The sequence below is a fragment of the Prinia subflava genome, chromosome 5, assembly GCF_021018805.1.
Source record: "Prinia subflava isolate CZ2003 ecotype Zambia chromosome 5, Cam_Psub_1.2, whole genome shotgun sequence".
NCBI lineage: Eukaryota > Metazoa > Chordata > Aves > Passeriformes > Cisticolidae > Prinia > Prinia subflava.
The window spans coordinates 55,235,639-55,247,946 of NC_086251.1; the positions used below are offsets into that span (position 1 = coordinate 55,235,639).

The 12,308-nt window shown below is 48.4% G+C and overlaps 1 protein-coding gene across 2 annotated transcripts; it reads left to right on the top strand.

Annotated features, from left to right (window-relative positions):
- Nucleotides 1-2,661: 2,661 nt before the first annotated feature.
- Nucleotides 2,662-11,828, top strand: ZBTB42 (zinc finger and BTB domain containing 42). Of its 2 annotated transcripts, none has more exons than XM_063399479.1 (2): nt 2,662-2,965; nt 4,349-11,828. In XM_063399479.1, the coding sequence occupies exon 2, from the start codon at nt 4,363-4,365 to the stop codon at nt 5,788-5,790; it is 1,428 nt and encodes a 475-aa protein (XP_063255549.1). In that variant the 5' UTR covers nt 2,662-2,965; nt 4,349-4,362; the 3' UTR covers nt 5,791-11,828. The 2 variants fall into 2 exon arrangements, with proteins under 2 accessions (XP_063255549.1, XP_063255548.1); XM_063399478.1 differs by lacking the exon at nt 2,662-2,965 and adding an exon at nt 3,474-3,614.
- The last annotated feature ends 480 nt before the right edge of the window (nt 11,829-12,308 follow it).

Consider the following 12,308-nt stretch of genomic DNA (forward strand, 5'->3'; position numbering starts at 1 on the left):
GTCCCTCTGAAATGCAACTGGACTATCACAAAGAAGACGCCCTATTAAAAAAGAGAACATAAAAGCACTGAAATCATGTAGAAACAAACACAAAGAGGCTTCTGCCCAATGTGGTGAGAGAGAAAACGATTAAATTGCATGAAAAACCTGTTGCTACCGCTTCTGCATCTGGCCAACAAAGAGGGCTAGAGAGGCCCCACTCAGTAAATACCTACTCTTGCTGGATCAAAGGGGTAAGAATGGAAGTGAGTCCTCAGGCTTTATGGACCTGATCCAGTTGGTTTTTCTACTAATTTCTGTGGGCTTTGGCTGGTGTCCAGGCAGCAAAAACAACCAGGAGCAGGGCTAGCCTTGCCTGGCAAGTGGAAGCCCTGCCTGCACCGCTGATTTTTACTCTCTCTGCCCTAAAGCCGGGCTTTCTGCTCAACTCTGGGAAACTCCACAGACAGCAAAAGGCTTGCTGGAGCCCAGGAGGGTTTTAGCCAGACCCAGGAGTGCACCCAGCTGCACACGGACACCCAACATGGTCACTCCCAGCAGCTTCCATCAGTCCCCATCCCCATTCAGCCGTCCTGGTGTTTGGTGGCACGGTGGCTGTGATCTCCTCCAAGCACAGGCACCAGTCACAAAGCTCGGTGTTGGCCAAGCAGCTCTGCCTGGCTCTGCTCCACTGAGGAAGGACTGAAAACAGAGCCTTCCCTGGGCTTGGTGGGAGGGGAGCCCTCAGCCTGAGAAGGGCTCAGGGGCCAGGGAGAGGAAAGCAGATCATTTGCTCACCCTGTCGTGCTCTCACGAGGGCTGTCAGAAACGCAGGAGCTCATGGAACAAAGTTTCTGGGGCAGTTCTTCCTGTTGCCTTGCTTCCAGTAATGACTTTGTGCTTGTTTACATTAGCGAGTTGTACTACCAGTATTTTATACAACCGTGGCTAAATCAGTACAACACCTGTATTGTACCCAGCGTTGCCGTGGTGTGAAGGTGAGTATAGTATTGCTGAGTGCTGAAAAAGCCAGCCAGAAACATGCCAAATGGATACTTAGAGGAAATGGGAATGCTGTTGTATTTTCTGACACTTCAAACTCAATAATGACCACAGACTTAACTGTGAAATTGTAATTGGTTTCCTAAAAACAAGACACTGTTAGATTGCAGACAATTATACCTAGCTTACAGCACTCAAATAGGAATTAAAACCTTGGTTGTTTTTATAATTTTGTTTTTCCTCAATTTATTTATTAAAGGGGAGAGGGTAACATGAATTATTAGTTACATTTCTGCCAAGAAGCTTAATTCGTACGAGTACAAAATTCTGCCTAACATTTCCAATGTACAAAGACAACAAAACTCTACAAGTCAGCGAATCCACAGAGTAAGTTAATGGAGATTGCTCTTGCACTTTGGGGAAGAAATTGCTCCACTTTTGGTAGAGGCTGTGCAGGCTGTGACTGCAGGATGACACCGTCTTTAAAAGGGCAGAGCTCCCCAGTCCCGTCTGCCACGGTGGACAAATAGATAAAGCTCTCGGCTTTACTGAATGGTGACAGATTTAACCCCAGGACCTTTAACTCTTTCGCTGGAGCTGGGCACCTCCACATTGTGGGCTGGAGTTTTCCAGTTTGAACCTTAAAGTTGACAGTATTGCCTAATACTGTCACTCTGAGAAGGGCTTCTTGACAACACAATCATTAATGCTCAAATCCACCCAGATATCCTGGTATTCACTGCCAGTGGAGTTAAACAGTTGAGGTTTGTGGGAGGAAAGTGGTGTTGGTGATGCAGACGCCAGCTCCTGTGACAAAGAGCCTTAATATATCAGAGATCCAAATTAAATTAATTAAATCCAAATTAAAACTGATGTTTTCAGGTGCTAATGCTGCCATTGTAGAAAAATGTGGGGGAAATGGATTAATAATAATAGTAATAATAAAGTTGCTATTTTGCAGATATTACAACCTAGGCAAGGCAACCTAGAGGAAGGAAAGGGAAAGGAGTTTCCCTGTTGTACTTGTCGGAGGCTAACGCACAGTCTGGAGACTCCAGTTGGCACCACGCAAGGCGTTCACAGGGGAACTCTCAAGTGCCCCCGGTGCTCCGCTCCCCCTCACCCAGCAGCACTCTCATATTCACCCCTCAAACACCTCAACATCCACCTCGACCGGAGGCTCAGTCCACAGCCGCTGCCTCCCCTCCTGGCGCTGCCGCAGCCCGGGGCTCTGGGACATCCCGGGCCGCTTCCAGCGGGGCCGGAGCAGCACCGGGGCTCCGGCAGCCGCAGCTTCCCGGCGGCTTCGGCTCCGACCTGGGTGGGAACCCCGGCGGGAACCCCGCGCCCCCCGCCTCGCAGGGCGCTCACTCTTGATGCGATTACAGCTAATTAAAATTTAAAATTCAAATCAACTATCGAAAAGGTCATCTTGAAAAATCCGTCGGCGTTTGGTATTTATCAGCTGGCGCGCAACTACGGATAAACCCTACAGGGGGGTGGGTGCGTGTGTGTGCGGGGGGGAGCGCCGCGCCCCTGGCCCCATCCCCGCGGCCGCGCTGCCCCGGCCCCGCGGCACGTCGGGCTGCAGCGGGCGGGCGGGCGCGCCCTGTCCGCGGCGGCGCAGCGGAGTTGGGAGCGGGACGGCGGCGCTGCCAATGCAGCGGCCGGGAGGGGAGGGCGGCAGCGGCAGCAGCAGGAGGAGGAGGAGGAGGAGGCGGCGAGGGGGAGGGCGCAGCCGGCAGCGCGCACCGGCCGGCGGCGGCGGGGCTGGCCGGGGCGGCGGGGCCATTGTGTGCTCCAGACGGGGACACGGCCGCTCGCCACCGCACCCTCGCCCGCACCCGCGGCGCGCCGCAGCGAAAGTATCGCGAGAGCGGCCGGCGAACAACCTGCTCCGCCACGGCCCCGCGCCGCGCCCGCGGAGCGCCCGCGCCGCCGCCGCGCACATGCGGACGCCGAGCGCCGCCGCCGCCGCCCGCCGGTGAGTACCGCGGGGAGAGCCGCGGAGCGGGGAAACGCGGGGGGAACTCGCCGCCGCGCCACACCCCGGCGGGGGAAAGTCCTCCCCGCAAAGTTGGGGAGCGCGGCTGTGAAGGGGGGAGATCCCAAAAGCGGCTCCGCGGCGCTTCCCCCCCGCCGGCCCCCCCGGGGCTGCGCGGAGCCGGGCACCGGCGAAGGTCACCGCGGCGGGCTGCGGGGAGCAACTTTCCGGCGGGAGGTGGGGTCCGGGCCGGGGGCCGGTGGTGGCGAGAGTGTCGGGGAGGGGGGGGGGCGGGCTCGGGGCAAGTTTGTGGGATTTAATCGCGGGCTATAAATGGGGCTGCTGGAACTTTAAAAGGCAGCAAGCTGTGGTTGGCTGGTAGCGAGATTTGGAGTAACATATGGCATTAAAAGGCGCACAGCTGGAGGTAGCATTTCCATCGCAGTGAAGTCAGAGCAGCTGACTCTCCAGCTTGCGGTGTAATTAGCAAACCGAGCACTCCTCCTTCCCTCCCTCCTCCTCCCTCCCGCCTGCCTCTCTCTCTCTCCCCCTCCCTCCCGCCCGCCGCGCCTCGGTCGCACTCGCACCGCGCTCCCTCCTGCCCGCCCGGCTCCGCGCCCGCGGCCGGCCCCGCCGCGCCCCGCGGAAGGTAAGCGCCCGGCCGCGGCACGCAGCCGGCTGCAGCCTCAGCCCTGCCCTCCCGCCGGCCTTCCGCCGCTGATTTTCCTCCTTGCCTTTGAATAACTTCAAGGGAAACTTTTTTTTTCCTCCCCCCTTTATCCCCCCCGCCCTGTTCGCTTGCGGGGGCCGGGGCCTCTCCCCCCTCTGCCCCGCGCCCCCCTCCCCGCAGAGGCGCCGCTCCCCCAGCGCCAGCCGCCGCTGTTTTGTTGTGATTCGGTGCATAACGACTGAGGATAAAGTTTAAATGTGCGTGTGTGTGTGTGTGTGTGTGCGTGCGTGACGCGGGGAATATGCTTTATTAAAAGATGCCCCAAGTTAGCGTTGCTGGGAAGACAGCCTGGGAGTTGATGCTTTTTTCCCCTTTCGGGGGTGTGTGTGCGCGCTTTCCTCTGCTTAATTTTATTAAAGTGCTTAGTGGGAGAAACAAAGGTTGGAGGGGCTGCTGCTTTACTAGCTTTTGTTTACTTACAATCAAGTTTTTCCTGTTCGGAGCAGGTGCGAAAGGATGAGAAGCATGTTGTGTTGGTGGTTTTTTTTTTTTTCCTTCCCCCCCCTTAATAAAACTATTACAGACAATTAACAGTAAATGTTATCTCCAAGGCTGTTTCTTTGGCTTGGGTTACCAAAAAGCCGATCTGTTTGTTACAGCTGCTAGGAGGCTTTAGTTTACAGTAGCATTCAAGTTTTTCCTGTTTTGAACAGGTTATGAAGGAAGAATGGAGTTTCCAGACCATAGCCGCCAGTTGCTGCAGTGTCTGAGTCAGCAGCGTCACCAGGGCTTCCTGTGTGACTGTACTGTTTTAGTTGGAGAAGCTCAATTCAGAGCTCACAGAGCCGTTCTTGCCTCTTGCAGTATGTACTTCCATCTTTTCTACAGGGACCAGTTAGACAAAAGGGATATTGTGCATCTGAACAGTGACATTGTCACAGCCCCTGCCTTCAGCCTGCTGCTCGAATTCATGTACGAGGGGAAGCTGGAATTCAACAGTCTCCCAGTGGAAGATGTGCTGGCTGCGGCGAGCTACCTTCACATGTATGACATTGTGAAAGTCTGCAAGGGCAAGTTGAAAGATAAAGAATTATGTTCGGAAGAGAAGATTAATGATGAGGCGGCTAGTTTGGAGAAAGCGGAGCATTTTCTAGACGCTGGAGTGCCCCTGGTCCACGAGTTTGACCCAGGAAACAAACAAAAATTCAGCGTTGCAGAATACGAGAGAGCAGCAGGCAAAGAAAAGGTCAGCAGTCACCCCGCCTGGTCCTCTGATCATATAAGTGTCAGCTCTGTGCCGACAGAGGCAGAACCGTGCGCCGCAGCAGCTGGAAAAACAAAGGCTAATGTCAATAGTTCCACAGGACCTTTGTCCCAAAGGTCTGTTAACCATCCCCTGGCTTCGAGTGATGTGGACTGCGCGCTGGATTTGTCTTTCAAGCCCGTGCCGGGGAGAGATTCCTTACACCCCTCCTATGTCTTTGGACAGCTGGCTTCCGACAGCCAGCAGCAGGGTACCGAGCCACTTGTTAAAGATGAACAAGACTTGCTGTCAGATCAGGAGGACGGCGAAGCCAGGAGTCCAGAGAGTCAGCATTTTGGGAATTCAGCCAAAAGCCTAGTGACAGGGTTAGGACACATGTTCGCGGGGAATGGCAGCTCTCACGCCCGAGAGGAGGATATAGATCAAGAGCGAGACGAGAGCGAGGACGACATGGACTCGTCGGACATCTCCTCGGGCGTCCTCGTGCCCCCTGGGCATATCTGCATTTGTCCCCTCTGTAGCAAGGTGTTCCCGAGCCCGCACATCCTCCAGCTGCACCTGAGCTCCCACTTCCGCGACAAGGACGGCTCCCGCACCCGCCTGTCCCCCGACGGGTCGGTGCCCACTTGCACCCTGTGCGGAAAGACTTTCTCCTGCATGTACACGCTCAAGAGGCACGAGAGGACTCACTCGGGGGAGAAGCCCTACACCTGCGGCCAGTGCGGGAAGAGCTTCCAGTACTCGCACAACCTCAGCCGCCACGCGGTCGTGCACACCAGGGAGAAACCCCACGGGTGCAAGTGGTGCGAGAGACGCTTCACGCAGTCCGGGGATCTCTACAGACACATCCGCAAATTTCATTGTGGCCTTGTGAAGTCCTTGGTTGTTTGAGATGGGTGACTTTTGGGTTTTGTGTTTGTTTGTTCTTTCGGTTTTGTTTGTTTGTTTTTTTTTAATATCTACACCACCCCCAACCCTTTTAAAACAAAACAGGAAAAAAGAAAAAGGCAGCGTCTGAATTTTAATTTTGTTCTTCTCCTCCCTTTCCTTTATTTTGTTTTGGTGATATTCACTTCAGGTATATGATCTTTAAAAGATGCAGCGGTATACACTCCAGAGGCCTTTTAATGCAATCCTTCCACCTCTCCCTTCCTAGCGCAGTCCTTTAGGTCTTCTCTTGTGCACCCATGTTACATTATTAATGTGAAATGATCTTAAGTAATTCTGCAATGATTTAGCATCAGTTTTCACACTGGAAGTACTTGCTTTGTGGTCAGGGTTTTGTTGGTTTGGTTTTTCTTTTTTTTTTTTTCTTTTTTTTCTTTTTTAAGAAAAGGTTATCAGCAAATTCTGGAGAAAATTTTGGCTTCCATTAAGCTCCCCAAATGCCCTCTGTGTATTGCAGAGAAACATCTGAAGAGATGAACTTCAGATGAACTGAATACATTTTGTTGTAGAGAAACCTGTCCACACATCGCAGAGTGGGCAGATGTACTTTTATTTTGTAGACCTAGATGAGACATTGAATTGGCCCAAATTTTAAAGGGGTTGAGGATTCCTGGCTGTGTCTTTGGCACTGGTCATTTTTTATTCTCTTTATTCCATTAATACTGCAGTTCTGCAGTTGATCCTAAAATCTAAATGAGAAGTTTTTAGCCTTGGGACTTGACTTAAATTTCCCTTCCCACCCATCCTCCTCACTGGGCTGACCTGCTGAAAAGCTGCTTTTGAGCAGAAAATGTGGATGGAAAAACACTTTCTGTCTGCAGCATATTCACTCCCGAAATGTTGAAGGATGCACGCTCAGAGATACAGAAAAATTGTATAATATGTGAATATTTTCATTCCCATATCGACATCCAGAGGCTGATCCCATCCCCCTTGGAGGGGACAGCAGCTATAAAGTGGCCAAATACCCCTCCTGGTGCCAGGTTTCTGGGGTTTTGTAGTTCAAGGTAACTCATGCCTTGTGCATCAGGAGATGCCCTGCTGTCTTGCCTGAAAGGTTTGCTGCCATGCTAAAACCAGCAGCATGAAATTATATATTTTTTATTTTTTTATGAAGTTGGCGATCCCCTCTGAGCTAAATTGTGTGCAATTGCTGGTGTTCCCAAGAGGCAGCATGAAGACGAACTGCTGGAGGGAAAGCATGGCCTAACTTTTGCTCCAAGTCCCACCTTTTCAGGGGAAGTTTTTGGGGGTAATTTATTTTATTTTATTTTTTTTCAGTTTGTTTGTTTGTAAACTGAGGCTGCCTATAACTATAGCCAGTTTTACTCCAGATGATGCAGTTTCTTGCCTATTAGATCATCATTTGATCTGTGCATGTTGGTGGATATCACTTTGTTCCCTTCCAGTCAAATCACCCATTCAAGGTACATGTACATGGGACTGAAATACAATAATAATATCTGAGGGGTGTGAATGTCCTTCTGCTGCATTAGCATTGCTTCACCAGCTTTCTTGACACTCCTGGAGTTGTTTGGTGAAATTTAGGCGTGTGTTTAAAAATGAATTTTAAAGCACTGAGTTAGGTTATTTTTAAAAGTTGTGCTTAAAATACTGTATTGCATCTTATGAAGAAAAAACTTCCCAATGCCTTTCCCCCTCTGGTCCAAAAACTGAGCACTACCTACATAAATAATATGGGATTGACTTTTTTTTTTTTTAAATTAAGTACTTCCTCTTTAAACAAAATCAGGATATACTTGTTACAGCCTCTTATTATTCATCTCTTAAACTATGAATGTACATGTAATGTGAAATTTTGCTTTTATTTATAGTTTTGGGATTTGTTTTCAGTTTTAATTTCTCAACTGTAAAATATTTTTGCTGAACCTGTTACATATGAAAGTTGTGGGAGAGTACTGTATCTTGAACATAAGTGGCTTTGGTACTGTGGTCTTATTCTACTTAATCAGTTTTTTTCTTTTTTTTTCTTTTTTTTTTATTTTTGCTGTGATTGGAAATAGCACTGAACAAAATCTAGTAAAATTAAGTTATTTTTCTTTCTACTAAAATTAAGTTATTTTTTTCTCCTGAAGATACTTGATATAGTATTTATTAGATTTTTTTTTTGGTTTTGTTTTTGAAGTGGAATTATTACTTTTAATCTATTTCAAAATTAGTTAATTTACACTTTAAATTTTATAACAATGGGTTTTGCATGTTGAGCAACATGTAAAGAGTTTAATGTAGAGTCAGCATTACTGAAGCTGGTAATCTTAATTTTGCATTCTTGTGACACTTTTGTTTGCATTTCAGTCTTCAATTACTGTTTGTTTTAAATTTTTTTAGAAGATCAGAAAATAGGATGTGCCATAAGAACATCATTAGTGTATGGAGCAGGGAAAAGTTGAAACAAGTTTTTGTCTGATCTTAGTATAGAAATAATTCATTAAACTGATGCTATGAGCATGCTCTGTGCTGCAGTGAATATGGGGCAAAAGTTGTTTTTGTTTTTTTTTAATAAGAAAAAAAGACTTTTTCATCCTTGACTACATCATGAACACACTGTTCTCATAGTCTGATATTTGTGTTCCCACTCATAGCTTGAATTTCTAAAGTAAAGAAATGTTTGCACTTATTTTTGTTCTTAAGGTGACTTTTTTTTTTGGCTGTTTCTCTGTGTGTCTCTTATTTTTAAGTTGCAATAGCTCGGAGCATGTTTTCAAAATGGTTCATGGCTCTATGGAGAAGTACTGAAACATGGCACACTTAAGGCTTGTCTCTTCATAAACTATTTCTCTGTGGGGCAGTTGCTGTCTCCATAGGGAACAGTCCTGCTCTGCATTTTAAACACTGGATTTGTCTTCTACTACAAACAAATACTGTGAAGTTAATGTAAAAAAAAAATCATTGATATTTTTAATTGTTTTTAATCTTGGTGCAGTTCAGATTAAATATGTATATTTAAAGACACTAATTTTTGTGGGAGAGTTTTATAGTATACAGTATGTAGAGAAGCTATTGGAATGGAATATATTTTATAAAAATGTTCTATCACTGTTTTATAGTGAACTATTTTTCCTTCGGTGTTAGTGTAATACTGTTAGTCTAGATCAGACAATCGCAGGAAGAGTGATTCAGGCTACTGTTAGCGCTTAGTTTTGCGTGGAGTTCTGTTTGCAACTGTATTGGTATGTGCTGTACAATGTGACAATCGTGACTAGGATTGTTGTCTTTATAAATCTACATGAAATAAAACGTGCTAGAATTGTAAGCTTGAGCGTCCTCCCCCTTTTAGCAGAAGGGGTGTGGTGTTTGGGATTTTTTTATTATGTGTTAATAATGATTAATTGCAAGTATTTTATAATTTGCTGCTTTTTTAAAAGAAATTATTATTATATACTCTAATAACTTCTTTCTTTTTCAGGGCCATCTGGGATTTTAGGCATGTAAGGAGCTGCCGTGTCTCAGTCAGAGCCTGACTGAGCATTTCCTTAGTGACCGGGCTGGACCTAACCCAGCACCACTTCTGCATTTTGGCCAGGGTTTTTGGGCTGTTTGAAGAGGCTCAGTGTGCCCTGGGTGTCCTGGGGGAGCTGTGGGCCAGCCCTGCCCCGAGTGATGCTGGTGGCCGGGTGACAAACCTGTGAGCACAGACGGGGGGACGTGGCGTGCGAGGACAGCCCGGCACCCTCAGGCTGATCCAGCACGGTGCTGATTAACTGGCACCAGGGCAGAACCTCTCCCAGCCTTGGGCAGCTGAGCTCTGACCCACTCCTCTGAACACCTCCCTCAGTCCTTGGGCTGATTTTAGCAGGAGCTGGGGCTGGGAGGAAGAAGGGACGAGCTGTCCGTGCTGACTGCTGCTCAGGGGAGGGCAGTAAGCAGTGGGGAGGTGCCCTACCACGAGCACCGTGTCTTGTGTTTCTCAATTATTTGGAAGCAAAGGATCCTGGCAGAATGGGACTGCATCAAAGTGGTGCTGCTTAAAGGGTGAGCAGGTTGTAGTTAATGCTGGTGTGGAGGCACAGCTATGGCTCCCCTCCTGCTACCACGTAGCGGTTTCTTCGCAATCATCTCAAAATAGGTGGGTATTTCTTGCCTTCAAGCATGTGTCCTTCCTTAGAGATCCTGTGCCTGCATCCCCATCTGTGGGGAGGGCTGAAAGCTGCTGAAGATACGTGGTGATCTGCTGCAATGTGGTGAAGTGTTAAAAACTATAAATATATAAAATTTTTTTTAGTTTTGTTTTTTTTTTAATTCCTACTGCCTAGAGTTTGGTGTCCCTACAGCTGCATATTTGTGGCACTCCTGTTTCCAGTCTTTTCTGCTGTTGTGGATATGTGTAAGAACATTCAAAGGTGTTTTATCTCGCCCTTGCCCCCCCAAAAATTAAATAAATTTGCCCGAATCTGAGTGCGGTGCTGGAGAAGGAGGAGGTAAAAGGCTTTTCTTGGAGAGAGAGGGTGCTCAGAAAGAAGCAAGCTTGAAGCTAAACCTGGGAGGTGGATGGCTTGCAAACAGGCTATAAATAACCGTGAGTAGATTGAGGAGAGCAGCCCACATCTCCTCTGGCATGGGCATGCTGTGCCCATTTTCTTTGTTGATAGCAATTGCTAATGTGAATTCTGGCACTCCAAATCCCGATGCCTGTTGTTCTGATAACATAATTAAATCTTAGGAATGTGAAATATAAAAAGCTTTGAGAAGAAACCAGGCCACTAAGCGGATACTGGGAAGGGGGGCGTGCAGGCTCCTTATGTACCAAATAAGCAATGGGGTTGCTCCAGGCAGGATTCCCTGCTCGTGGCCACGTTGGGAGTGATCCTGCGACCTGCAGGAAAGGGGGTGGCCTCCCAGGAGCATCTGCTGTCCTAATCTCATGCTGCAAGGCTGTCATCTTCCAGGCTTACAGCACGTCACGGGCTCCTTAGGTTGGCAGGGGTCAGCCGTGCCCATGCCAGCAGCTTGGGTTCGTGCCGCCCTTGCAGAGCCTGGTTCTCCTTGGGATGAGTGTTGGGAAATGGTTTTGTTTATTTTTAGCTTTTGTTTTGAAGTCCTAAGTGCCTTCTGGAAGTGGTCTGGCCTTGATAGACACAGAGGTGGCTGTGGCTGTCCGGGTGTGTCTGGCCACGTGTCACCAAATGCTGCCGTGCAGCTGAAGACCACAGAGAAATGGCTTTTTCCTGGCTTAGTGATGGGTCTGGGTTTGGACCAAGTGCCTCCAAAGCATGAGGAGAGTTCGTGCTGACCCACAGGAGTGTCCCTGGTGCTGTTGGATTTCACATTGTGAGGATGGATCTTACTTACTGCTTGAATTGATTAAATTCTTGCATGAATTTGATGAGGGAGGTCCCCCATGCAAAGTAGTTGGGGTAGTGGGGTCTTGGTTATTATTTTTGCCCAGCTGGTTGGCAGTACTGTCACCTTCCAGTTTCTACTGTGCTCGAGGTCAGATCGTGCCACCCTGAGCTTCGCTTGCCCACGAGTGTCTTTCTGCGTCGTTGTGCTGAGCAAGGTGAACAGCAGAACATGGAACAGCAGCTGTTTTCTGAGGGAATCAATGGCAGGTGTGACCCAGCAAAAACAGCCTATGTAGGACAAAGCTGGGCTCAAGTGAAATGGAGTCAAGCCCACAGTGCAGTTGGTGTGTGAAAACGCCTTGTCCTGGGAGGAGGAGGAGGAATCATGAGCGGAGCTGCGACCGCCTGCCTGGAGAGCACTCTGTCTCCAATGACTTGGTGTTTTGTGCCGGGGAGACCCAGCTGGAAGTGCTGCAGGTTGAGCAGCTTTGTGCAGCGATGTCTCCTAACAATCAGACCAAGGGATCCCAGGTTCTGACTTCTCAGAGGTGGGATGACACTGCACAGGGATGCCAAGTGCTTTCCAAGCAGGCACCCTCTGTGAATGTGCTGTAGCCCTCCTCTCTTCCTGACATGCTCTTTTCATCCCAATTAAAAAAAAAAAAAAAAAAAAAAAAAGCTGTTTAACAGGAGGAGAGTGAGCAAACACATTGGTTATTGTTACCTGTTTCCTGTTTGTTGTTCTCTTTCGTACAGCTGCTCACTTTTGTACACAGCTGGCTCCCCTGTCCTTTCAAAATGATCTGTTGCAGAAAACTGAAGTATTTGCCAACCTGGCTCTAGAAAACTGTTCAAACAACAAAAATCCAACAACCTCTCTAAATCCTTCTTAATATTTTTTAGCTTCCAACACATCAGCCTCCTCTGTGCCCTACCCCAGCTAGAGGAGCTTGATGCAGGCAGGGATGATGCTCACACCAGCAAAGCAACCTGGGGCAGGCAATGCTGCCAGCACTTCCCAGTGGCAAAGGGTGGCCTCTAGCATCCCAGTGGGTTTGGAAGGCTTTTCTCAAGGAGGTTTTAAACAATATATGTTGTAGCTGCCAGGATAGAATTTCTAGAAAATTGGTGTTCTCAGTCTTAATAACACAGGAATTT

Excerpts from the sequence above, each read along its gene's own strand:
- ZBTB42 (XM_063399479.1), top strand. The coding sequence starts at position 4,363 with ATGGAGTTTCCAGACCATAGCCGCCAGTTGCTGCAGTGTCTGAGTCAG.